Source organism: Conger conger, chromosome 16 (genome assembly GCF_963514075.1).
Source record: "Conger conger chromosome 16, fConCon1.1, whole genome shotgun sequence".
Classification (NCBI taxonomy): domain Eukaryota; kingdom Metazoa; phylum Chordata; class Actinopteri; order Anguilliformes; family Congridae; genus Conger; species Conger conger.
Genome location: NC_083775.1, coordinates 30,612,266 through 30,639,942, shown reverse-complemented (window position 1 = coordinate 30,639,942; position 27,677 = coordinate 30,612,266). Strand labels below are relative to the sequence as shown.

The window sequence follows — 27,677 nt, the reverse complement described above, 5'->3', positions numbered from 1 at the left end:
AAAACAATTAAGGCACATTACTTGGTGTAAGACTGACAGGGATGAGAGGCAACCCAGAAACATCATTACAGTACAGCATACCCAGTCTCTGAAGAAATTGATATTAGGAATTGATATTAGGGGTCTGTCCAGCTGGCCAAACATCTTCCGGTTCTGGGTAATGACCTGACCAGACAGCTTCATTATTCCACAGACTGTCAAGTTCGAAGGATCGATCAGTTATATCGTTCTCCCGCTGTTCACCCTCCCTCTGCAACTCAATGGCTGTTGGAGCCAGTCAAATTTCTTGGAATCCAACACTTGTGATGATGATGTGTCTTGAAAATAATGAACAGATTCTTGTTCAGTGGTACAATTGACAATTAAAATTGATTTACCAGTGCTTAGTTCAAATTTAAATGTAGAGTATTTCATGCTAATATTAGATAACAGGCAAGGTCGGATTTAACATTTCATGTTTGTAAAATCATGAATGCTCCCCTGTATGAGTTTGCTGGTGTGCCCTCAAATTACTTGACTCACTAAACTTCTTCCCAGAATGGGAGCAGTGGTATGGGCGTTCACCTGTATGAATTCCCTGGCGTGTCGTCAATTTACTTGATTCACTAAAATTCTTCCCACACTTAGAGCAGTGGTATGGGTGTTCACCTGTATGAATTCTCTGGTGTATTGTCAATTTATTTGACTAACTGAAACTCTTCCCACACTGGGAACAGTGATATGGCCCTGTATGAATTCGAAGATGTACCATGAGATTAATTGACTGACTGAATTTCTTCTCACAGTGAGAGTGTATGACTTCGCTGGTGTACTCTCAGAGTACACCAAGAAGAAAAAAATTCTTCCCACAATGGGAGCAGTGGTATGGGCGCTCCCCTGTATGAGTTATGTGGTGTGTTGTCAATTTACTTGATTCGCTAAAATTCTTCCCACACTGGGAGCAGCGGTGTGGATGTTTTCCTGTATGAGTTCATTCGTATGCCCTCAATTTACTTGATTGACTGAAAACCAACTGACGGAAATTCTTCTCACAATGGGGGCACTGGTATGGACGCTGCCCTGTATGAGTTTTCCAGTGTTGCGTCAAACCACTCGACTGAGCGAAGCTATTCTCACATTGGGAGCACTGGTATGGGCGGTCTCCTGTATGAATCTGCTTGTGTACTGTGGGAGATCTTGACTGACCAAACGTCCTCCCACAGTGGAAGCATTGGTACGGGCGTTCCCCTGTATGAATTGTCTGGTGTGCCCCCAGTCTACCCGAAAGCCTGAAATTCTGAGGTCCTGTCTGGGGCAGTGTCGGGGACTGTTTGGCTGGGGTGCCAATGCGCGCTGCTGGGAGGCTGTGGTTTCTCTTCTCCTCTTCCTCCAGACCTCAGAGGCTCCTCTGGGTGAACCTTCTCAACATGCTGTTGAAGATTCACTTCCTCTGTGTGAACAACTGTGCTCTCGGGGGAGGCAAACACCAAAGACTACGCCTCAACAGTTTGTCCTGAGAAATGAGAAGGTGCATAGCAAATGTTACGCTGAGAGCAAACAGAAGTAAGCAGGCACAAATAATAACAACCACAATTGATAGAACCAATAACTGCACATGGTCAGACGTGGTCAAATTTGTTGGTACCCCTCCACAAAAAACGAAGAATGCACGATATTCTCTGAAATAAGTTGAAACTGATAAAAGTAATTGCCATCCACCATTGTTTATTCCATATTTAATAGAAATTAGACATTGCTTTTTTTAAATTCAACATAATATTCAATTAATATAACAAATGAAAATGGCTTGGACAAAAATGTTGGGACCTTTAACCTAATATTTTGTTGCACAACCTTCGGAGGCAATCTGGAGGTTGGTTACAGTTCCATGGACCTTAAACCTCTTATATTTTAATATTTGCAACTGTTGTCACAGGAACATCAAGCTGCTTGGAGATGGTCTTGTAGCCTTTACCTATACCATGCTTGTCTATTATTTTCTCCTCAACAACTCTCTCCTTTGTTTTCTCTGGTCCATGTACAGTGTGGTGCACACAATAATACCAAACAGCACAATCACCACTTTTCTCCATTTAAATAGGCTGAATAGACTGATTACAAGATTGGAGATGTGTGATACTAATTAAGTGAACTAATTAGTTTGAAATATCACTATAATCCAATTATTTATTATCTTTTCTAAGGGGTACCAACAAATATGTCCAGGCCATTTTAGAATATCTTTGTAGAATAAGCAATAATTAATCTCTTTTCAAAGCATCTTTGCTTTATTCTATGACATACCAAAGGCATGCAAGTATACATGACAAAATAGCTTCTAATTTCATCACTTCTCAGGAGGAATGAAGCATTATTTCAAAGAGCTGTAAGGGTACCAACGGATTTGACCACATCTGTACATGTGAAATATAAAACCGGAAAAGTGAAGATTTAGAGCAGCAATGATCAAATCTGGACCTCAAATCCAAATCCAAATCCAGGCCTGGTTTTATTTTACAATTTGTGCTACTGATTGGCTAGACTGTCTTCACCCTCCAAGGTAAAGGGAGGGTGGAAAACCAGCAGTTCTTGGACCGCAAGGACCATGATTTGATGATCCCTGATTTAGAGTGATGCACTGGCCCACCAGGTCTATATGGGTGGACAGGCCACTTCAGAGTTCCCAAACAGACAGAAACAAGAACAGCCAAAAGTCAGGCCACTCTGCCATCAGCCAGTTAGTGCTATGTGGTCCATTGTCAAGGACAATCTTAAGCCTTTTGGTCATGAAAGCATAAAACTGTATTTGGTCTTAAATGAAATGAAGCTTTAATGGTTCATTAGTAGTGCTCATTGCCCTAAAGGCTAACCCACTAGTTTGTGCACTAGCGGTTTAGAATATAGGACATGGGAGGAAAATACAGCGGCTTAACCTGTGTTTTGGTTCTTGGGAGAGATGGCCGTGGAGCTATATGACAGTTAAGCACAGATCCTGTAAGAACAACAACAACAACAAACAAAAAACAATTAAGGCACATTACTTGGTGTAAGACTGACAGGGATGAGAGGCAACCCAGAAACATCATTACAGTACAGCATACCCAGTCTCTGAAGAAATTGATATTAGGAATTGATATTAGGGGTCTGTCCAGCTGGCCAAACATCTTCCGGTTCTGGGTAATGACCTGACCAGACAGCTTCATTATTCCACAGACTGTCAAGTTCGAAGGATCGATCAGTTATATCGTTCTCCCGCTGTTCACCCTCCCTCTGCAACTCAATGGCTGTTGGAGCCAGTCAAATTTTTTGGAATCCAACACTTTTTTACAAAGAGGCAATGATGTGTCTTGAAAATGATGAACAGATTCTTGTTCAGTGGTACAATTGACAATTAAAATTGATTTACCAGTGCTTAGTTCAAATTTAAATGTAGAGTATTTCATGCTAATATTAGATAACAGGCAAGGTCGGATTTAACATTTCATGTTTGTAAAATCATGAATTCCGGTTTTGTTTTTAGTTTTTTCCCCACCATGTTTCTGACTTATGTCGCTGTCATTGACTGTGCTAAGCATCTGAGGCCGTCCTTGTAAACGGACTGTAGGATCTGGGTTATCCTCCCTTTTAAGAATCGGAAAAGGCCCACACATACTCCATTGAGTGCCAGATTACATTTGGCATTAGTGTCCCAAACGCGACACGATTTCGGCATAGTTAACTAGCTAACTGTTTTTACACAGCCACGGTTAAGTCGATTTTTAAGTAACGTTACTTCATTCCGCGGCTGAGTGGCCTTTGTTTACAAACATTCTGATTTAATCTATAATCCTCACCCTCAAACGATGGAAGTGTAACAGACACCTGTTTGAATAACCAATTATAGATACGGTAACTACTTGTAGAACTTCTTCTTCTTTTTCTGGTAACTTTGCAAGCTGAGTGCATTATCGCCACCTACTGTAATATTATGCGCAGCGTTCGTTGATCTCAAACCCTTTCACGTTAGTTATACCCAAGATTACCCTTGCTGGTATCATTCTAATCCTCTCTGTCTTCATCTCTATTTTACTTGCACAATTTATTACCATTGCTATGAATGCCATAAATATTCTATGATCCATATTTATAATCTCCCTGTCCCTCCCTCCCTGGTTGTTTTTCCAGTGTCCCTACTTTTTCCTGTTCTTTATTCCTCCCAATTCTCTTCACTCCCTACTCTTTTTGCTGCTTCTCCATATGATGTTTTTGTTCTTTACTCTCACCTGTTCCACCTCACTCTCCATCTTCCTTCTCTTACCCCCATTTCCTGACTTTGTGGCCATCCCTAAAAACAGCATTTGCTTCCCAGCCAGTTCCATCTACCTTCATTCCTAAAACAAATCTCTCTTCATCATGATCTTCGGATTCCACTCCCCTTTTCCTCTCTTTTAACCGCCTCCGCCTCATACTCCGTATTTTGGAAGTACATTTATCTGTAATCGGGCGGCACGGATGGTGCAGTAGGTAGCACTGCCGCCTCACAGCCAGGAGGTCCTGGGTTCAGCCCCCCTGCGACCCTGTTCAGGATAAGCGGGTTAGGGTAATGAATTAATTAATTAATTAATTAATGAATTAATTTATTTATCCGTAATCCAATCTCTGTTCTGGTGTGAAATAATCATATGTGTCATGCTCTTCAGCTACCCCTGGATGTAGTGTCTAAATGATGTGGTGGCGTTTTAAAAGCCTGGAATACTCCACTGATATGTTGTCACTTAAATGTGGCTGGGTTTCAACTGTGCAATCTTTAAGTATTTGGACAGTGGTACAATTTCTGATCTTTTGGCTCTTTACTCCAGCACATGGATTTGAAATAACACAATAAATGCAGTGAGGTCCATAAGTGAGAAGGTGACGGTGACACTTTAACCTCATATTCATTATTTTGTTTCAAATCCAATGTGCTGGAGTACAGAACCAGCTAAATAAATTGTACCACTGTCTAAAATACTTATGGACTGCATTGTAAGACAGAACTGAAGGTTTGAAGTGTTTTGCTGCAACTGAACAGCAGCTCACCTCCACAGGTCTCAGTATTTAGTGATTTCAATATTTACTGATAGCAAACTGGATATAGCTACTTTCTATCCAAATTGTAAGATGACTTAATCACGACTGAAACCATCGTATGTAACTCTGTAACTTAAATATTTCATCCCTTTTTTAAATGTAGAAACCTGGTGGCAGTTAGCATTGATATACACTCAGTGATTACTTAGGTGGACCTATACACCAGCTTGTTAATGAAAATATTTAATCAGCCAATCATGTGGCAGAAACTAAATGCATAAAAGCATGCAGACGTGGACAAGAGGTTCAGCTGTTTTTCAGACCAAATGTCAGAATGGGGAAGAAATATGATGTAAGTAACTTTGACTGTGGAATGCCAGACAGGGTGGTTTGAGTATCTTAGAAACTGCTGATTTTGTGGACCTTGGGATTTTCACAGTCTCTGGAGTTTGCAGAGAATATAAAATATCCAGTGAGCAGCAGTTCTGTGGGCAGTAACACGTTGTTAATGAGAGAGGTCAAGGAGAAGGGCCAGACTGGTCAAAGCTGACAGGAAGGTGACAGTAACGCAAATAACCACACATTACAACAGTGGTATGCAGAAGAGCATATCTGAACACACAACACATTAAACCTCTAAGTGGATAGGCTACAGCAGCAGAAGACTTAATACATTTTAAAAATAAGTTGAATTAATACCTAATAAAGTGCTCACTGAATGTATGTACACATGAACCACAATTACATGAAAACTCATTTCTTTCCAGCTGACTTTGCTTCAGGGTTTGGCAGCATTACAGCTCCAGTCCCCAGCTCAGGATCCACAGAAATGCAAGCCAAGCTTGCTCTGATCCGGAATACTGCACAAAAGGTAACATAATGTTGATTGTCTTTACAGACTACGCCTATTAGATTTAGATTTAGGTCTAAAATCGCAGCTGAAGACGAAACATGGTCTATGTAGGGTTAAAGATTTGATTTGCATTGTTGGAGCTACTGGTCATGTTCCAGTTGAGCCCTTTCTTACTGTGTCACTGACTCCAGTTATGATATATGATTATGGAATCTCTGTGTATTCCTGCATATGAAAGCAGAGCATATTAGCACCAAAATAATGTCTAACACATTTTAATGAAGTGACTTTGAAAGTGGTACTTGATATAAGTGCAGGTACTAAATAAAACATGTTAAAATATCACATCATATCATGGTATTGAAGCGCCCGGACTGGGGAGGGCATCTGCATCAAACGGTCAACAGACAAAAAAAATAGTAAGTGGACAGTTGGCTTCAGATTAGTTCTGATTAGTCAGGTGCATTCAACTGCTTCCTCACTGCAGCTATAGGAAGGCTTTCAGCATCTTGTCTTGGTTCTAGGAAGCGAGTGAATACACATGTCTAATCAGAAAATGAAGAGAAGGCAAATATCCAATTACTTTCGGTCCCCTAAAATGGGGGGGACAATGTACTATATAAAAAGGGATGCGATTCCTACACGGATCACCCGATATGGATGCAAATGCCCTCAAATTAAAGGTGGCTGCACTTTAACATCATATTAATTGTTTAATTTCAAATCCAATGTGCTGGAGTACAGAGCCAAAAGAACAGAAATTGTACCACTGTCAAAATACTGATGGCACTGTATACAATTTAACAAAAAGCAATATGAGTACTTCTTCGGCATTCATGAATGCTTTACGTCAGCTCATAATATGCTTTCTGTTATGCCTGAAGTTACAGCCTGTGTCACCTGTTCTTGCCTCTCGACATTTCTGCAGTTTTAAACTTTATTTAAAACCAAAGAATATGCCTTCTGAACATATTACATAATACATTCCAGTACAGTCAGTGCACTTACCTGACGTCTGTAAGTAGAGAGGTAAGTAAGAAAAACACAGGCTTCTATTCCTAGCATCCCTAGAGTACTCCTGTTCTGGGGATTTAATCTGTGTGTATCACCACATACAGTTTGTAAACAGAAAAGCAACAAAACCAGTTCAATTTCCTAAAGATTATGGAATCACTACAGTCACTGCTCCAGTACTGAGGATTTGTTTCAAACCACTTTGGTACAAATTAGAACTCATTCTGCAAGCACAGTGAGTATTAACGGCCTGTAGCGTAGTGGTTAAGGTAAATGACTGGGAACCGCAAGGTCGGTGGTTCGATCCCCGGTGTAGCCACAATAAGATCCGCACAGCCGTTGGGCCCTTGAGCAAGGCCCTTAAACCTGCATTGCTCCAGGGGAGGACTGTCTCCTGCTTAGTCTAATCAACTGTACGTCTAATCAATAAGGGTGTCTGCCAAATGCCATTCATGTAATGTATAGCATTCTTTATACAAAGCCCAAATCCAAGAGGTCATCCATCCAGTGTGGTACACTTGTGAAGTGAACAGATTTTCTAAAGGAACTGAGATGTCCATGTCAGTCAAATTTGACTAACCACATCTGGCCCATTTAGGACCGGGATTTTCTGCAGGATGAGCAGTTCTTTCTGGAAACACTGAAGAAGGCGCCTTACAATTCTACCCTCCACACTGCCTGATGCCACAAGCACCTTGAAGCACCTCCGACAGCATGAATTGTGTGCGAAAAGCGTGAAAGTGTCATTTGCTATGAGATGAGGTGGAATACAGGAAAGGAGAACATATTCAATTATATTAAGTTAAATTCATTTTATTTGTATAGTGCTATTTACAGAGACACTGTTGCAAGGATTTACATAGAAAACAAAGGAAAATCGGTCAAATGCCAGGCCTTGGGAAGATAAACACTCAAATTGTGATGAGAAAACAGTACTCAGGAGGAACTCTACAGAGCAGGAACCCACTCTCCTGGCCAGCCCAATTAAATATTTAAATATTAAACTTTTTAGATTTAAATGTTTGCATTCAAAAGTGCATCTGAAATCGCTAAAACAACTACCACTAACAAACGGCTGTCGTTATTAGTGCGATTGCGAAACAATCCACCGATTTGCTGTGATGTCACAATAGCCTCTGCCTTCTAGCACAGCTCAAAAACACTCAAATAACTTTATTAGGTACACCTATACATCAGCTTGTAAATTGAAATATTTAATTGGCAGTAGTAGCAACAGTCCACTTATTTGCCGCATTTTCTTGAGGAAATGCACTTCTAGTTATTGTGATTGCGAAGCAATACACTATTATTATCCGAATTTTTTATTTATTATTCCGCCGGTTTTTTGCCCGCCTACTCCTCCCACTCCACCCAACCAACTGGAAAATGTCCGGCTTGGTTCCGAATGGTGTGCTTGTTCATAGCATTAATTTCTGAGATATTGAAGGTTTTCCAAGTCCCATATGAATGAATAGAAGAATGTTCAGTTTCTACAGTGGTGACTGAGAATTTCAAGTTTTTTTACATGTTGTTTAAACTGCCATTGCTCTCTCATTTTTTACAATACATACATATGTTTTACACTAAAATGTTCATGTACACTCGGCGACCATTATTATAACCTGTTATAACCTGTACACCAGGTTATAACACCAGCAAACTCCATAGTATTAGCAGTACTGGCAATAGTCTGCCGATATGCCGTGATGTCACGATACCCTCTGCCCTCTAACACAGTTCAAATACATTTTCTTTAGGAAATGCACATTTCTAGTTTATATGTATGTATGGATTATTTTGACTCATTCAATGTGCAGTGTGCCAGGTGGGTAGCCTACTGTTGCACCCGTCACTCAAAAACAAACTCATCGTGTTCTACATTCCTTCAGTGTCACATTTCTTCATGGTGTAGCCTGTAAAATAATTGCTTGTATGAGGGTCACAATAGATAACTAATTGTAAAATTAGTCAAGTGATTGCTAAAAACCCAGTGCATACAGTGAACCTAGTGGGATTTAGACGGCAATGCCCCAAGAAATTGATTATTGGGTCACGTGCCCTAGATAACTGACGCTCCTATCATCCGTCGTCAAGGAGTCCGGTTGGCTAGCAAGCACATTTTCTATAAATATAAATCAGGAGAATGCACTTGTACTGTCCTACATTATAAGTCGCTCTGGATAATTGCGCCCGCCAAATCAATGTAACGTAAAATCGAATGTGTCTGCATGCCAAGTTATATAAAAAATGTGACACGTTACAACAGAACTGGGCTATAGCCTAATTATATCTGTAGTCTAGATTGTATCATTTCGAATGTTTTGGAACACCCATAGATGAATAAAGGCGGACATTTTGACATTTTTATGTAAAGGCAGGGGGTGAAGTAACGAGGGTTGGAAATGATTAAACGAAAAGATGTATTGGAACTCAGCCATGCATATCTGCTCGGCGGCTCCCGTGTGCGGAAGCGAATTGACGGCATCTGGGAACAAGTTGCGCGCGCAATCGCTATTCATAACGTTAGTGTAGGGCAGAAAAATACCAATGAAAACCCCTTAACCCTGGGTAAATCGCCAACGGAGTCAGTGAAAGAGGGGAGGGGAGAGTGAGAGAAAGAAAGAGGGAGGAGAGGGGGAGGGAGGAGAGAGAGAAAAAGGAAGGAAGAGTGATACGGAGGCTGAGGGAGACTCGGGCCGAGGTAGACGTGGCGAATTCGCTAGGGTTAAAAGTACCGCGAAGTCCACCCGAAAAGCGATTTAAACGGATAGGAGGAGAAAGAAATGAACCGAGAAAAAAAAAAGCAGGTAGCGGTCTTTACAATACAATTTTCTATTGCCGCTTTATTGTTCCCCTCTTTCGATATACGTGTAATGCTATGATGATTGTAGCTAGCCAATTGGTACGTTAAGCGTGTGGCCCAGCACGGGGCTTTCAGTCATAGCGAGTTAGCTAGCGTTACCTTTTGTTTTGACAATGCTAGCCAGCGAAGCTAGCGTTAGCTTAATATGTACCTAGCTAACTTGTTGTCTGGCGAGTTTGTTGCATTTACATGCATACGCTAAGTAGCTAAGTAGGTTAGACAACCATGCTGATATAAGCACATAAAACTTGATGCCTACTGAGTCGTTTTACCACGGAGCTAGCTAGTTCCTGAGCTAACTTTCATCAACTTTGCTAACATTAGCTAGCTGCCGGGAACGTTAGCTAGCCTTGCGATAAAAAAAGATGGCTACGACTAGCTAGGTTACGTTAGCGAGCTAGTTCGGTCTTTTCGTTGTATTTTTTATTTGATAGCGTTACGTTAACGTATTGGAGCCAGCTTACTGGAATAGCCTAGTCGTGTTTCTTCTGAAAATGTTTGCTAGCTCGCTAACGTTAACTAAATCGTGTAGCAAACGTTTACTTACGCGCTGGTGTTTTTGCATACAAGCTAACGTAGTTTGCTGTATTTTTCTATAGATAGCAATTGATGGCTAGCATATCACATGTTTACCATTTCACCGGATCCTAGCTAGCGAACTTCGTGTTCTCTGTGCACATGGGAGTACAAACTCGCCAAATAATATACACACCTGGCTATCTTGCTAACTTAGCAGGTAGCGGCAGTCAAACTGAATACGCGTCTAATCCTTAACTTGCATGCTCGGACAAGCGATGATCTGACAACTGGTATGTGACCATCTTGCTAGCTATCTAGTCTAACAAACGTTATGCATCCATCGTTTGCTCGTCAGCGAGCTAAACTAAATCCAGTGAATCTAGTTTTTCAGCGTGAATTGCGCCTTGCTGGTCGAGTTAAGTGAACAAACTGCGAAACGTGACACAACCAGCTAACCTAAAAGTTTAACAACAAAAAATTACGTTAAACAATGTCATGTTTCCTCATTAGCTAACGTTAGAGTGTTAATGTAGTAGACGGAAGAAAATTGTGACAACGATGGAAATTGATTGATTGATGTTAAATATATCCTATGCAAGTTATATCTCTTGAAAATTACGAGCTAGCTAACGTTAGTCACTTGAGGTTTGGGCATACGACGTTTGCCCGCTTCTGACGTGTTTAATTCATGTTCAACTGTCAGAAATGACAGTTGGCGGTAAGTCACCTGTGTGCTTTCTCGATGCGTCGGTGTATCTGATTAGAATTGACAAACCTCTTCGCATCTAGCCTAATCTCACCAAACTACCCGTAAAAACTTGTTTCACCCCTGTCGTCTACTTTCTTCCAAAAGCGCGATGCCGAATTTACTGTTTAAAAAAAAATATTTTATTTTTTATTCCCTCTGTTTTAATGTTCTGGATCGGCGATGGCATGGTGTGATGATGGCTGATATCTGGCATTTCAGGCTCTAAAGCGACATTGTGAAACATTTGGCATTTCTTTACAATTACAAACATGGAAATTAAAACCAGTTTATGAATTGTGCAGGGACTCCCTTCCTTGACTGCTGCCGTCTCGGGTTGCATGTATGCATGTACTTTAATCTATTATTATCGAGTCATATGCACCCGTAAAACATCTGGAATCAACCCATGCACAAGATGCTTTGGAGTTAAGTGTTTTTCTCTCTCACCGAAACCATGGGTCCCAGAATATCCCTATACCAGCCATTGTGAGGATAGGTGGTCAGAAACCTCTGTAAACATGTCATTCCATGCAAAAAGATGAACCTACAGTAAAACTGGGAGAGAAAAATTACCCAAAGTGTAGAGCATTCATGGTGTGGCCGTAGGTAAAGCAGCCATTTACCCTGTTTCTTATACAAACATAAACCTTTTGCGATGGTGTCCTGCAGAAACTAAATTTCCAATTCACTCTCATTGGCACAATTGTCAGATGTTTGTGCATGTAGAAATTACCATCACCGTTACACTGGCAATAAACAAAAATAAATGTACACAGTACAAACCACAGGTCTCCATACAGTTCTCTGTACTGGTGCCAAATCCTGCGATGCGGCCCGTCTGTGCGATACATTTCCTGATTGCCATCTTTGCAGAAAATATGAAATAAATTTGCAAGTGAAGGTGGCTCCATTAGTCCAATGAAGTGGCAAAAGGTATAGGCATATCTGTATGGTCAGTGTTTTATTACAACCTCCTTCTACATCCAATGTGCGGAGGAAGTTTAACTGCAGTCATTTAGGTTTTGGTGGGAATTCTCATTCCTATTAATGCCAAGCTATTTTTAGGCAGGCAGAACTGTGTACAGATTTATGGACCACCATGTCTAGATCTTTTTAGATCAATAAAGAGAAGAACATCAAAGTTTGCATGAGGAGTCATTGGAAGTTTTAGCATGTGTTGAATGAGTTTGCAGATGGAAGTTGGTCAAGGCCACTGTGTTATGCCATAACAAAAATGCAACAATATGTATCGTAACATTTTGTACAGTGATAGTTATAATTCCCAGCGTCACAAATGCCTGGTCCTGAAATAAAGTATTTTTGGTGGTGCTTGTCAAGAATTACTGCCAATGTAAATGTTGTTTGCTCTGCTTTTTAGGCCTCCTCCTATGGTTTAAATGGTGTTTTCTGGACATTGTATGCCTGGTTAGTTTAGTATACAGATACAGGAAACCCAGAAAATACCCTTACAATGAGAGTTTTCATCCTATTCCACTTAAAAAGAATCTTCCCATAAGTTGGTTCAAGAGAATACAGAGGATTTGCTGTTCCGACGACCACTACAAGGTGCAAACTGGGGATTTGGCCAGTATGTTCCGGGAACGTGGTTATGCTGAGGATTGGGTTCATTGGTCAAAATGAATTGCTCAACCAAAAAAGACAGTTTAAATATGTACAATATCCAAAGTCAAATTCAATAGTCTCCTCTTGGCAAACACCTTAAACAGATGGTATATCATGAGCTCCGATCCTTGCTTAGGACATGCTTGTGAAAGCAGATGCACCCCAGATCTCCCCTCAGTACTTTTTAAATGGCATTTCAGCGGGTAACTGCAGATACGGACATTACGCACAATGCTAAATCACATCTCAATATCTTTTTTTAGTCATCCAATTTCTCTTGAAAAGTTGAGAGTTAAGGGCGTGATCACCTGCAATGCTACAAATGTATTTTACATAAATAAATGTCCTTGCAGACTAACCTACATAGGCAAATCTTGTAGAAGCCTTAAAACTTGCACTGCTGAACATTAAAGTTACCTGCACACAGATTAATGAAACAATCCAGTTTCAGCTCACTTCCTTTTGCCAAAACATAAAATATAAAATATTTGCGTTTCGAACATGTGAAACTACCGAGACAAGGGTGTAACATGCTGAGGAGAGAAGCTTTTTACTTGGGTACTGTTCAAACGGCACCAAATGGCTTAAACATGGAATTTCATATTAAGCCATTTTTATATTAAAAAAAGAATGCATTCAAGAACATATTTCTGATATAAAATACGCATTTAAGCCTATCCTCGTGTACATTACATGTAGGCTATATTTAAGTGATCTTCGCAACCCAAGTTTTAAAGAATGGGTTACGTATAACAGTGATGTGCAAACGTATACACACAATGCACTCTAATCTGCATGCTTCATGACTCCCACATTGGTTTTTCATAAGAATCTATTTTAAGAACAAAAGTGAGAATAATTTAAGAAGTATTGTGAATGAGCCACAATGCCATTACTGCCATCAGAATAAAAAAAACGAAAAAAGACTGCATAGGTGGAATGGAATTTTGTTCGCTGATATCAGTTATCGCTATTTACCAAATTATTATGGTACAGAACGGTTTTAAAATATTGCATTGCTTTCACACATTTCACATGTGGGTGCTACTGATGGCTGTTTGTAGGTACTCCGTAAGAAGTTAAGCTCTGGGTATGATCTGTTAAAGAGCCAGCTAGCTTGTGTTTAGCCATGAAGTCCAGTTCCGTGAGGCTTTATGGAAGCACAGGAATGTGATTACTTTGGTGGCAGCACATTTGTCTTAAAATGTAAAACTCAGTTTGTGTTTTAGAATTGTGTTCGTTATTTCAGATAGTTGAAGTGTATGTCTATCCCTTCTCTAGCTGGTGGTATTTTCAAAATATTCAAATATACAAATCTGTGCCTGTTTAGCAAATTCTGACAATGCCCACAAATTATCATTAGCAAGAGAAGGAAAGAGAAACTCATTTAAGAAATGCCTCAGCATATTGTTTGTATCACACAAATTTGGAGAGTTGTAGTGACAGCACTCCTGAGGTTGGCCAGCTAACATGCGGTACTTTAATTTTAGAGACCAGGGACCGGGTTTATTTTGGTGATGTTGAACTGAATAAAATGTTAACAGCTAGATGGCTTAGGTTTACATTCAACTCAAATCCAACTCAAACATTATGTACTAGTTGGAACTTCAGGTGCCAAATGTGAATATTTTAATCATTTTCTTATAGTGTTGTTTTTTTTCCCCCCTCATCTAGGGGCCACAGACCTCAAGATTCTCCTTAATGTGTGGGAAATAAGGGTCTTCTGAGTGTCGATCTTCACCAAAAGGGCCAAAACGGGTACCAACTGACCCAAGGGAGTTGCCACAAGTAACAGGACCAACCTTGACCCAAGGCAAGGAGTTATTCGCCATAAGAAAGAGGACCAACACCGACGGAGGCAAGGAGCGTTACCGGAAAACAGGGAATAGTCTGTTCTTATGGCAGAGTTTGAAGTAGAGTGCATAACATCAGGACTCAGCACACTAGCATCCGAATGTGGCACGCCAACACTTCACACTCTGCCTTCCGAGTGCGTGATCCCACCTCTCGACACCATGGCCTCCGAGAGCGTCACGCCGGCTCTCAACACGCTGCCATCCGAGGTGGCGGAGCCAATGGTCATGCTGCCCTGCGTGAAAAGCGAACCAGACTTGGACACCATTCGCACGGTGGACCTCTCCGAGATCCAGCCACTCAGTACTGCTGCGCTCGGCTTGGAGCAAATCAAAATGGAGATCAGCGGCCTGGATTACATCAAGTCTGAGCATCACTCAGACCTCTACTCCTTCCACAGCGCCGACCTAGACTCGTACAAGGCGCAGTACGAGCCAAGTCTCGTGTTCGATTACATCACGCACGTGTCCGACAGTCTCGAATACATCAAGTCAGAGCAGCATACTGACCTTCAGTATTACTATACCACGGAGCTGGGCTCCATTAAAACGGAGTATGAGCCCAACTTGATATCCAGTCACATCAAAACGGAAATGAACGGCCTGGAATCCATTCACATGGCTGAGCTCCGTTCTGAACTGCACAAGCTAAGGCCGGAGAGTGCCATAGACGGCATGGGCAAATTGGACTCCGACTTCACGGCTGGCAGCCTGTACGAGCTACAGTCGGCCCAAGTGGGGAAGGGGTCGGTCGGACCAAGCCAGACAGGGGAGAAGGCCTTACCGCCTCGCAAACCACGCAACCTTACCGGCGAGAAGCCCTTCTCTTGCACCCAGTGTGCGAAGAACTTCAGCACTTTGGGGAACCTTAAAACCCACCAGCGCATCCACACGGGGGAGAGGCCGTACACGTGCTCTCAGTGCGGAAAGAGTTTCGGGCAGGCGGGAAATCTGAAGAGGCACCAGCTCATCCACACGGGACAGCGGCCTTACAGCTGCACACACTGTTCCAAGGGATTCACGAAGGCGGACGACCTGAGATCTCATCAGAGGATCCACACCGGAGAGAAGCCCTTTTGTTGCACGCAGTGCGGGAAGAGCTTCAGCCAGTCGAAAGAACTCAAATCCCACCAGACCAGTCACACCGGGGACCGCGGCTTCTGCTGTCCCGACTGCGGGAAAACCTTCACAAAGGAGGTGAGCTTTCGTTCCCACCAGCAGGGCCACACCGGGACCAAGGTGCACTACTGCGGCCAGTGCGGCAAGTCTTTCAGCAATTCAGGAGTCCTAAAAACCCACGAGAAGATCCACTCAGGGGAGAGACCTTTCGCCTGCACTCACTGCGGTAAAAGCTTTGGCCGTTTAGGACACCTTAAAGCACACCAGCAGATCCACACAGGGGAGCGGCCGTACTGCTGCTCCGAGTGTGGAAAGAGCTTCAGCCAGTCAGGGCACCTTAAAGCACATGAACAGATACACAAGAGAGAAACGCCCGGCAGTAGTAACAGCAGTCTTAGCGATAGTAGTTAGACAATGTTTATCCCTCCTTTTTCTTTATAAGTATTATATATGTCAGTTTCCTTATGTTTTCATATTTTCATGCCTTTTGTGTTCTGGGTCCAGCCGCGGCTGTCTGTTGGGAGCCGCAGCAGAGAGAAGGTATTGAGGATGGAAGTGTTTTTTCACGTCTCCCGTTTTGTATCCCTGTCACTTAAGTGATCGCTCATCGTGTACACGCACATCGATAATCTGTAAATCCTAAACCATGTAATGGAAAGACTTATTAAAGAAACTAACACAAACCTGGGTTTTGCATGGTCATGGTTCTGATGCATATTTAAAATACACCGTAGATTGAGATTGCTGTATTAAACTTTATTTGTTAGTATGGAATTCCACTCTGAGGTTCTGAAATGCATCCGTGAACCTTTTTAAACATTTTAATTCAGCCTACGTCAACCTGCGTCAGTTGAAGTTGTGTACTGACAACCGTACACGTACAGTAAGATGTATTACAGTGAGCACAACAATCGAATGCGTTAACTTTTGTAATAAATAGAATGTACTAAGTGTTGGTCTACTCTAACTGTTCCCTCTCCAGTCGTACTTGCAGCTTTAGACATGGAGCATTATGAATGTTTGAAAGCACTTACACAAGAAGCTTCAACTGCAGCAAAAAGAGAAAGAACAGGCAGTTCAGCCTAAGATCAAAATGTATCTATAGTCTTTAAGAGTATCTAGCACTGCGTCAAGCCTGGATTCAACCCTGATGGATCCGAAAAACAAATTTTATCAGGCAAATGACAACAGGAACATTTTGTGGGACCTGCAGCTAACACATTGTTATGTTGCCATTGCTATTATATTTGAAGGGACTATGTGTGGAAGGGTCCCTGTGGAATATTTAAACAGTGTATAAAACTTTACAACATGTTTAGGTCCCCATCTTATTGCCAATATCTTTTAAATGGTTCAATTAAGGGCAAACGACAGAATATTAAGAAGTACATCATCGGGGCTGAGAAAAATGCTGCAAACTTTTATAAAAGGTGCTGTGATAAACAGCCTGCTGCAGTTTGCAGAGTGCTGTTACTACGGCAGCCAAATGAGTTGGGTGCGACACCAATTCTTAAATAAATCACTTCCTGCAGTGGTTACAACCACAGCACCCCAGCACAGAAACATTGCGTCAAGATTGTTGCAGAACAGGGATGCAAATAATTTGGTTTAAATTGGATACTTGCTTTCTCTACTCTTAACATCCACATTTTAGTGCGTTTCAAAAAAGTTAACAGTTTTAAAAGTTTAACAACTTTCGTAATAAGAATTGGATTAATATTAAGATTTTACATCATCTAAGTATTCAATTTCAAACAAGCATCCAAATATTTCAAAATTAATTTACATCCCGACTAGCGTTTGTAAACCGTTTTAGAGAGATCAAAGCATTCGAGGCAAACCATAGCAAGAGGTTTTGCATCTTGAATGCAATCCATCATGCGTGCGACAGTGGATACCATAGGAAAAATTCTATGGTCCAGGTTTGAAGTTCTCAGTCAATATCCACTCTGTCAATGTATAATTTGTATGAAAGTGCAATGAAAATGTTGTTTGATGTTCTTGTGATCATTCTGACATGTCACACACATGATGAAATGCAACATTTAAATCCTCATACATTTTTGCACATGCTTCCCCTTCTCATGGTGGGAACCTTTCATTGCAGTGACTGCCCGATTTACTCAGGCTTTGATTACTTGGGGAATTTGAAAGCATAGTTTCCATTTCAAAAGCAATTTTCACAAAGCATGCTTCATCATTGCACAAGCAGACACATTTCAGCCGTTAACTCAAACAGAACGCGATAATATCCGAATGACGTCGGGATAATCCGGTAGGTTTGAGGTGTAGGGTTTGTTTATATGGGATTATACTGTGCGTGGTTCTCTCATGCCGTCCATATCCTGCTGAGCCACGGGCCGTCGTGTCTGCCTGCGTTTGGCACTTGAGTGAACGTCGACGGACTGCCCCACTCAGTGCTCCTCCATCCTGGTTCCGGCAAAACGGGAAACGGATTTGTACCGAAACGCAAACAAACTGCTCTCCGGCACCCAGGTGGGAGTTGCACGAGTGCAGTCTGAAATTGAACAGCCACGCCTGTAACGATGGTGGTCATGGATGACACCGCCAGGGTTCTCTGGTGACGGCTGTAGTCTGCGTTTCAGGCGACGGCTGGCAACCTTTGGGCCCCTCAGTTTTAACACAGCTCCTCCATTACTGGCTGGGTCCTGCTTCCAGAATGATCTGCTGAAGCCATGCAGCTGCATCATGCGGTGACAAAAAATATAGGTATGCGGAGATGGACTTTACAATGAGTGGGGTCTGGATATTGGGAGGGAGGGCGGGCACACTGTTCACAAGGGTTTATTGCAGGCTGGTTCTTAATGTGCATAATGTGTTTGTGCCTGTGGCGTGTCTGTTTTTTGTTTTTTTTTGGGGGGGGGGGGGGGGGTCGGTTCCTGTCCATTATAATCTCTGGCTCACAGAATTCACCTTCCAACAGGGGGTAATGGAGGGGCCCCTCTCATCACTGTGAAGGAAATGGGAAATGACATCAGCCAAATGCGTTCTCTCTCTCCTCCCCCCAACAGCAGTAAAGTTAACGTTAATTTGGTGTCTGATCTGAAAAATAAGACACCTGCTGAAAAAGTCCCTGCTTTGGCTTGATCGTTTTAGCTTTCCCTCAGTTATGGGCAGCGTGTGCAAATGCCCGCCATCTTGGTTTAGATGCACAGATTCAGTAAAAACCACATAATGGGTGCAACCATGGATATGACTGTAAATAACTTTTTGCTGTAGGGCAGCTACCTAGTGGACCGAAATGGCTGGTCACGCAGTGTTCACAGTGACGCTCAGTTTATAGTGCCAAACAAAACAAAATGGCCACACCGCTGCACAGCTTTAGGTTTCCTACAGTGACTGCATAACTTACTAGATTGCATAGCTCTTTCCTCCTGAGAACCAGCAGAAGTTTTTGACATAATAACAAGTTTTTCTTTTTTTTTTTAAGTGTTTTTTTTATTGAATGTCCCTTGTAGTGTAAGTTTTCAGCACAGTATAAGAAATTGTTCTCGAATTGCTGGGTCTTAGGAGGTTATTAGCTAGGGAAAGGCAACAATTATAATTAAAAAATAATTTCATTTGTCTATGAACTAAAATTTCATTCAGACTTTGACATTGGCACTCCAGAAATGCCCCATATCCCTCTTTACAGAAATGTAGGTATTGACAAACCTGAGAGAGGAGAGTGAGAGCAGGGTGGAGCCGTATCAACAAATGAAGTTACATAAGCGTGTGCGGTGGTACAGTGGTACTGCTGGTTTAATGTGGGTGTGGGGAAAGCAACGTGGCTGGCTAGTGCACACGTCACTTCCCAGGCCCCATTTTGTTCTTCTCACACTTTCATTAATTTGCATGTCTGTCCTGTGTCTGCATGTCTGTCTGCGTCTGGCTGCTGGCCTGTCTCCTTACCTCTGTTTGTCTTGCTGGGGTAGATCTTGGTGAAATGTCTGTACTCTTCGGGGGCAGGGAAGTCCTCCAGTGGATGGAAAGAGTACTTGGACTCAAAATCATCTATAAATCAACAAACAGCACCTTTCAGATACATTAGCGACTCGGAGTGCTTTACAGAAATCAACACGTCGACAATTTAAGGAAATAAAGCCGCAACACAAGATTCAGAACCCCTCTCCCCCCACATATATTAATATTGTCACTATTAAAATATTGTTGACACAGTTACATCTGTTCATTTCAGAAGGACAACAATGAGGATTTTTGATGTAACGGGGGGTCAAAAAGGAGCAACAGTTATATGCAAGTCATGCTTCATCAGACCTGCATAAAGCAAGGGTCTTCCTGTATAATTGAACATACTATATGTTGATAAATGCCACTTTATCAAATTAGGAGCAGATGCAAGGTCTTTCACATGAAAATGAAAACATTTTGGGTTTCCTAAACCGCCCCTTTTTTTCCTCCAATTACTGTAATACCAATTACTAATGTCCTCCCGGTGGATGTCAGAATGGCAGTCTCTGACCTCTTTCAAGCGCAGACTGAAGACTCATCTCTTCAGGCTACACCTTTCCCTCCCTAACTCACCACCATGATTAGCCTTATATATGCCATTATATATGCCATAGACTGTAATGGCACTTATATAGTTGTATAGATATTGCTGTTTTTTGTATTAGCTATTGTATTGTTGTACTCGGGGTATTCTAGCTGCCGACTGTGGTATGCTAGTTTGGAAGTTGATGTATCCTTCAAAGGTTCCGACTGTATCTGTATGGTTACACTAGGGGCGGCCTGTAGCGTAGTGGTTAAGGTAAATGACTGGGACACACAAGGTCGGTGGTTCTAATGCCAGTGTAGCCACAATAAGATCTGCATAAGAACCCTGCATTGCTCCAGGGGAGGATTGTCTCCCGCTTAGTCTACTCAACTGTACGTCGCTCTGGATAAGAGTGTCTGCCAAATGGCAATAATGTAATGTAATGTAGTACTCGGAACTGTACTGTCCTCTCAGGTCCTCTTCGCACTTGTACTTGTGTTTGATCTGCACTTCGTTGTACGTCGCTCTGGATAAGAGCGTCTGCTAAATGCCTTGTACTGTACTGTAATGTAATGTATTTAACACTCAATGATAACGGCTATGTTGCACATTACAAAGATAATGTGAAAATCCTGTCTGTCACACCTTTTTTGTTTTCCAGATGTTTCTGGAATGTTTCAGTGCAGGTGCCCCTGCGAGGTCTTGGACGTGCGTGAAATGGGTGTTCCTCACTCACCAACAAAGCACCTGAAGATGTGTCCGTTGCGAACGGGTGGGGGCGGCGGAGCCACGGCGGGCGTGCGTGGGGACAGGTGCTTGGCTCTGTTGTGGGAGTCGCTGTTCGACTGTATCCTGTAAGGGGGTGGGGGCGGGGCATCCCGACCAGCACTGCGCATCACAGGAGGGGGTGGAGCTAAAAAAACATAAAGAAATAAAAACGTTTAAAAAGTTTAAAAACCAACTACTTGAAGCCATTAAGGAGCCTATCGTTTATCATTTTTCAGCATGTTGTTATGGTTAGATAAGTTGGTTAGCTCAAAATTGAGGCGCTAGCTATCAAATCCGGTTTGGATTATTTAACATTGTTGCGGTTGGAAGGCCGCAGAAAGCCCCAGGCAGTGTATTGTATTTCCTGTACTTCCAGGTCAAGCGAACGCGTCTCACCTGCCCCTCGGCTGGGAGGGTCCCTGGCTGGAGGCGGGGGCGGGGCGTGGCCCCGGGTCGGGGTGTGGCAGCCGGGGCCCGTCTTCTTGGGGAGAGAGTTGTGCCTTTGAGGGAGCTTGGGAGCCGCCTCGCTGACCGGGCTGGAGTGGCTGCTGGAGACCGTGATTGGCTGGCAGTACGGGGGCGGGGCCAGAGAGGAGGGAGAGGACAGAGACCCGCCTCCTGCCAGGGAGCAGGGCAGGTGCATGGGGGAGGGGGGAGGCTTGGGGTGCGGGGGCCGGTGGGAACTGTCCTGGCCGGGTGTGGGCGGGAGGGGCTTCTCCCGGGAGAGGGGCGAGGGCGGGGGCGGGGGCGGGGCGGGGGGCTTCTGTCGGGGGACGGTGGGGGAGGAGCCGCAGCGGGCCGCCCGGGGGAGGTCTGGGAGAGAGGGCCGCTGGCGTGGGGGCAGGTCCGGGGAGACGGCCCGCAGGCTGCAGCTGTCACTCTCCCCAGGGGGGCGGGGCGCTCGAGCCAGCAGCGAAGATCTGCCCGATGAGCCCTCTGTAAAACACACGAGCCAACGTCTGTTTACAGCACACACAACATACATTTACCGCTGGACTCGCTCACACACTCACACGCTCACACACTCACACACTCACACACTCACACACTCACACACTCACACACTCACACACTCAGTTTTATTTTGCTTTGTTTGCTTTAACGAAACAGTGTTTTACAAATGCACTGATAGATGAACAGAATGTCACAGGGTTAGTACATGTGTAAACACCATGGCCTAATGTATTTGCACCAGTCCTGTTTCTCACTCATGAGCCATTTCTCACACACACACACTCACACACAGTCACACACAGTCACAGTCTCTCTCACACACACACACACACACACACACACACACACACACACACACACACACACACACACACACACACACACACACACACACACACACCATCCATTTACCTCTAAATACACACACACAAAATCCATTTACCACTGGACACACCCACACTCGCACATACTCACAAAATATCAATTTACAGCTGCATGCACGCACTCGCACATGCTTTTACAGTCATATGCAAGACACATCTCTATTATGAATGCAGATTTGCCTGTGTGCAACTACAAGAGTACCCAAGCCTGTATGCATGAGACCATTACTGCATCTGTTTCTGGGTTTGTGCAGGCACGCATGTGCATGCATGTGCTGTTGAGCCTTTCTGCGCATTTATATATGAGTTCCCAGACATTTTGCTTGTGAACATTTGCTACATACAAAAAATATTGTGAGTGTGTATCAGCATTTGTGCAAGAGAGTGAGTGAGTGAGTGAGTGTGTGAGTGAGTGTGTGTGTGGCGTGCATGCGTGCAGAGACAATACTTACTATCCAGGACAGGTGCGCTCCTGTCATTGACCACAGAAACCTTCTTAAGCTTAGTGCCTTTGCAGATGTCTGTTAGTAAGGCCCCCCTCCCCTTTGCCTCATCCCGATTCAACTTGGGTGGAGTGGTGTTAGCCTGCAAGGGGAGTAAGCAAGTCTTATGTTCACTTTAAAATTCATACCTTTATTGCAGTTTTATTTTGCTTTGTTTGCGTTAACTAAGAAGTGTTTTACAAATGCACTGGTAGGTGAACAGAATGTCACAGGGTTAGTACATGTGTAAAAAGCATGGCCTAATGTATTTGCACCAGTCCTGTTTCCACACTCCACTTCGAGCTCATGAGCCGTTTCTCTGTTAAAAACTTGAGCCTTTTTTTGGGTTTGGTAGGACAGCACTCTGGCAATTATGTGTGTGTGATGCCCATCGGCTCATTAAAAATCCTGACGTTAGGAAATGAGTGTGTGAGGAAACCACCGTGGGTCTCCTTCATATGCCCCTTTCCATAATGTGGGTCACATAGTGGAGGCAGACAGTCTGTACGTTTTCAAGACCAGGCTTGACACGATACAAGATACCATCTAGCTTTTTGGTAAACGAAGGATTAGGTACACTTTAGGGGTGAGTGTTGCTGGGCCGAATAGCCTGCTCTCGTCATTATGTCATGGCTACGATGTCATGCAGACATTAGCAATGGTGGGAAAATCAGCCTAGGCCTCCAGGCAGGACTCTCCATTACGGCGGTGTAGAAAAGAGGCCAGCTTCACTCACCTGGCTGAAGGTGGGAGGCGGTGGGGGTGGACCTGGGGCAGGTGGGGGAGGGGGAGGGGCTGGCATCTTGACCTTCAGTCCTGCTTCCCAGTCTCAGCACACATTCACACACCTGCCACACAGACCAGCCATTCAATAAACAAACTACGATTTAAGTGACTAGAGCTGACAATCGCAAAAAAAACTAAACAAAACAAAAATCATAATTCAAGTTAGAGGTCCATGGCACTCTACAGTGACCATGCATACAGTTCTTCCCCAACACACACTGCTTAACAGAATAATACTGTTCCACACCTGGCTTAATTTCAAAAACATGCCACCCAGCGGGCAATTGTGGTGGGTTTCTGTGCGTTCAAATGTTCTCTAAAACCTCAAAACCAGCTTTGTCTCACTTGAAGAAAACACACCGCCATGGTGCACACACAGGACACACAAATGATCAGCAGTGCTGAGGAAACCCATTAAAATCCCCGTTAACACAAGCCATTGGCAACTCTATAGTGCTATAGATGCATGGAATCTACTTCCAAGTACAATAAGGAAATGATATTTAACATCAAGTCAGCATAAAAACTGCGCCAGTCGTTTAGCAATACATTTAATTAAAAAAATTTGGAATAAAACAAAATGACAATGCTGAATTCTACTTTCTTGAACTTTTCCTTCAAGAGCTCTTCCATGTGTTCAGGTTTTAGTGAACTTTTTGTGCCCTTACAATTGTTAACTTATGGATACATTGTTCTGGAGACGAACACACCTTTCCAGAGATCACCTCTTTGGTAGTAAGATGATTCATTTTTAGCCTACTCTAAACCCAAACAGAAGAAGCACAATTAAATAATTCAATTGCTGAAAATAAATTATTTTGAATGCTTGAAAAACAAACACGCTTCAGATGGACCAATATTGTGGCAGAATTTACGAATCAAATTTTTTTTTTTTTTTTATACACCGCATATTATATGAGTCATTTCACCAATACAAATACATGCCAAAAAATACATTCCAATACTACGCCGTTTCATAATTGCCACAACCCTAAATTATTTTGTGTAAGTAAGTGTAAATAATGCGCTATGGGAATGCAGGCAAATTAAATATGAAGTTGTGCACCTTGGCAGTGCATTGGGTAGGCTACTGCGCGCAAGTGAGGTGCACACATAGGCTTACTATTTATTTATTTTTAGCATTTTATATAGCTATATAAAAAAGGTGGAACAGCTCCTCCATCAGGGATGATGCGTAATAAGTGGATTTAAGAATGTGAAAAAATTAACTTATTAAAAGCTGCATTTCAAAGACAGCAACACCAGAGCCTATAATAAATCTCTTACCACCGTTAATCTGCTACCAAGGCACATTAAGGAATAATAATTAGCAAATAGCTAACAACAGTCAGCACATTAGCCACAAAACTCATCGAGTTGACTAATGTTTGACGACCAGCACACAGCGGTGGGACCAGCAGATTCTGTAATGTTAAAAGACAAGCTACTGCTGGAAATTTAGTTGACTACATATTAGCTAATTATGCTAATAAAATGCGTGACGATGTAAAAAAAAAAAAATGTTAGCAAGCTATAGCTAGGTAGCTAGTGGGGTCCGTGAAACGTTAGATATTCTTTTTTTTTAAGAACAAGAAAAAAATCACTTGTAGTGCCTACGTGACAATATGTAGCCTATCAGTGGCTGGCAACAAAGTATCTTATAATGAATCAGTCAAGCAAATTAGCTATGTGCTGCTCGGGAAAAATAGAGGGTAGCCCGCCACAGAACAACAACCAAAGTGCACAGTTGCTTACCCCGTCTAGAATGAAGATGCGGGTTTCTTTGTATCCTTTGATAGCGTCAATAGGAAATGGGGGGTGTCGCAGAACGGAAAATCTTGAGATTTCTAAACGAAAGTGCGTTTTTACCGACAATCGAAACTCATTTCCTTGGTTTCAAGGGCCACTGTTTATTCCAGTCAACCTAATTAACCTACAGCTAACGTTAGCAAGCTAATACTGCTATTTCCATTATGAAATAAAGTCTGACATCAAGCAGGCTAGCCAATGTTAATAGGCTACTAGGCTATATATGAAATGAGAAAAAAAATAGCCGTACCTATCTATAGATGGGCATCTATATTAAATTACGGAATTAACGTGAAATAAAACGCAGATTTTTTTAATGTCGTGTGTTTCTGCATGATTTGCAGCTAGCTAGCTATCCAGGCAGTAACTAGCTTGCTACTTGTTCCCTCTTTCCCACGAAATCTTATCCCGACTGCGGAATCCCGGAAATTGAGAGCCCTGCAAAACAAAATGGAGGAAGGAAGACGATGGGAAGGGCTTAGGTAATTTCCGACCCGTTTATTTATTTATTATTATGACTTTTTTTTCTTCTTTTTTTTTAACTAAAGCGCAAATCTTGCCGTTAGTACTCAGATGTGATCAGTGCTACCAATTTTGTATGGCTGCGTGCTCTGATCTCGGGACATCCTCGTTCATTACAGTAAAACTTTATGTATTTCAAAATCTGTTTACTACGACACAAATGTACTGTTTAAAATTGTAGGAGAGGCTACTACTGCAGCATCAAGTGATATTAAAATATAGCCTAGTCAGTCTGCCAGGAGACTTCCCCTCGCAGGAAAATTACAATGAATAGACTATATTTTTGGATGAAACCCTTAACTTATGCAAATACATATATAGCACATAGGCTACAGTCGACCTAGTCTATATTATCTACACTAGTTAGATTATTGGATTCTAGATGTAGCCTATTGTGGGCAATATATTCTTGAAATATATGAGAATATATCAGTAGCCGATTTGTTATAACATCCAAATATATTTTAATATATATAGATTATGACCAAATTAAATATACTGCAGGATATCTATGCAAATATATCTATGTTATAATGTACAGCTCCTATTATAATTCAATAGCCACTCAGTGGCAAATGTACACCTGTAGCTCCTTAATGCAAATTTCCCATCAGCAAATCATGTGAGAGCCACTCAATGCATGCAGACATGGTAAATAGGTTCAGTTGTTCAGACCAAACAGCAGAATTCACTGTTTATATTTTCATAATACATTTTTATATTGAGCATTTTTTTCTGCTGTACTGAAAGATGTATAGGTAGGTATATAGGTATATAGGTAGGCCTACATAGACTACCAAACCAAAATAGTTCTGTACCGTCACACTAGCTACTGGTCCATTTAGCTCAGTCTGGTCTTTCATACATTTCATAGTACTTCTTCATATATATATATATATATGTAGTCCTTTTTATTCGGCTATCAATTCAGAGAAAATAAAATGGAAGATTACTTTCATCACTGGTCTAAAATATTTCTGGTTTCAACAAAACATTTTATTTCCGTTCTGGTATTTCATTTGTTTGTGATGTAGTGTGTGTGTAGAAACTCTGTGGTGACTACTTCACTCTGTTGGTAAGGTTCAATATCATTAATGTTTAGATTCAGCAGGGCTGGCTGCAATCAGCTGAACATATTGTGCAGTACTTAGTAAATACTTACACAGTGGTACAATTTCTGTTCTTTTGGCACTGTACTAGAACACAATGGATTTGAAAAGAATAAAATGAATATGAGAGGTTAAAGTGAAAACTGTCACCTTTATTTTGAGGGTATACATCCATTTTGGGTGAGCCATGTAGGAATTGCATCCATTTTTACACAAAGTCCCCCAATTTTAGGGGACCAAAAGTAAGTGTACCATTGGCTTCTCAGATGTTTCTGATCAGTCAGGTGTATTCAATCGTTTCCTTAATGCAGGTATAATTTCAATATCTAGTCTTGATTTTTGGCTTTTTATTGCCTTTGGAGTCTGTTATTGGCATTTGTCAACATGAGGACCAGAGTTGTACCAGTGACAGTCAAGGAAGCCATTATGAGGCTGAGAAATAATTATAAAAAAAACCAGTCAGAGATATAGTTTAATAATAGGTTTGCCAAAATAAACAATGGAGCATCATTAAGGAGAAAGAGAGTACTGGTGAGCTCAGCAATTTCAAAGGGCCTGGTAGGCCAAGGAAGACTACTGTGACTGAACAGTTCTTGCTGTAATGACAAAAACCCCTCAAACACCTGTCCGACAGATCAGAAACACTCTACAGGAGGCAGTGGTGGATGTGCAAGTCACTCCTCCCAGCACAAATCTACAGTGTCTACACTGCAAGATGGAAAACCACTACTTAGCTACAAAAACAG

General features: G+C 42.2%; 3 protein-coding genes across 6 annotated transcripts in view; 2 read left to right on the top strand and 1 right to left on the bottom strand.

Annotated features, from left to right (window-relative positions):
- Positions 1–8,515, top strand: part of LOC133114231 (fas-binding factor 1 homolog) — a 28,470-nt gene extending 19,955 nt beyond the window's left edge. Inside the window, exons 24-25 of the mRNA XM_061223429.1 lie at positions 5,796–5,899; positions 7,494–8,515. Of these exons, the coding sequence (XP_061079413.1) occupies positions 5,796–5,899; positions 7,494–7,577 (188 nt within the window). The 3' untranslated portion in view covers positions 7,578–8,515. The remainder of the gene's footprint in view (positions 1–5,795; positions 5,900–7,493) is intronic.
- An 11-nt stretch (positions 8,516–8,526) lies between these two features.
- Positions 8,527–16,303, top strand: si:dkeyp-113d7.1 (uncharacterized protein LOC407709 homolog). Of its 3 annotated transcripts, none has more exons than XM_061223433.1 (2): positions 8,527–9,596; positions 14,323–16,303. In XM_061223433.1, the coding sequence occupies exon 2, from the start codon at positions 14,547–14,549 to the stop codon at positions 16,029–16,031; it is 1,485 nt and encodes a 494-aa protein (XP_061079417.1). In that variant the 5' UTR covers positions 8,527–9,596; positions 14,323–14,546; the 3' UTR covers positions 16,032–16,303. The 3 variants fall into 3 exon arrangements, with proteins under 3 accessions (XP_061079417.1, XP_061079414.1, XP_061079415.1); XM_061223430.1 differs by having other exon boundaries at positions 8,527–9,702; XM_061223431.1 differs by lacking the exon at positions 8,527–9,596 and adding an exon at positions 9,727–12,591.
- A 58-nt stretch (positions 16,304–16,361) lies between these two features.
- wipf2b (WAS/WASL interacting protein family, member 2b) lies at positions 16,362–25,712 on the bottom strand. 2 transcript variants are annotated; one of them, XM_061223435.1, is made up of 7 exons: positions 25,247–25,712; positions 23,442–23,553; positions 22,676–22,808; positions 21,283–21,822; positions 20,855–21,031; positions 19,533–19,634; positions 16,362–18,591 (listed from the first exon to the last, which is right to left on the bottom strand). In XM_061223435.1, the coding sequence occupies exons 2-7, from the start codon at positions 23,505–23,507 to the stop codon at positions 18,551–18,553; spliced, it is 1,059 nt and encodes a 352-aa protein (XP_061079419.1). In that variant the 5' UTR covers positions 23,508–23,553; positions 25,247–25,712; the 3' UTR covers positions 16,362–18,550. The 2 variants fall into 2 exon arrangements, with proteins under 2 accessions (XP_061079419.1, XP_061079418.1); XM_061223434.1 differs by having other exon boundaries at positions 16,362–18,322.
- Positions 25,713–27,677: the final 1,965 nt, after the last annotated feature.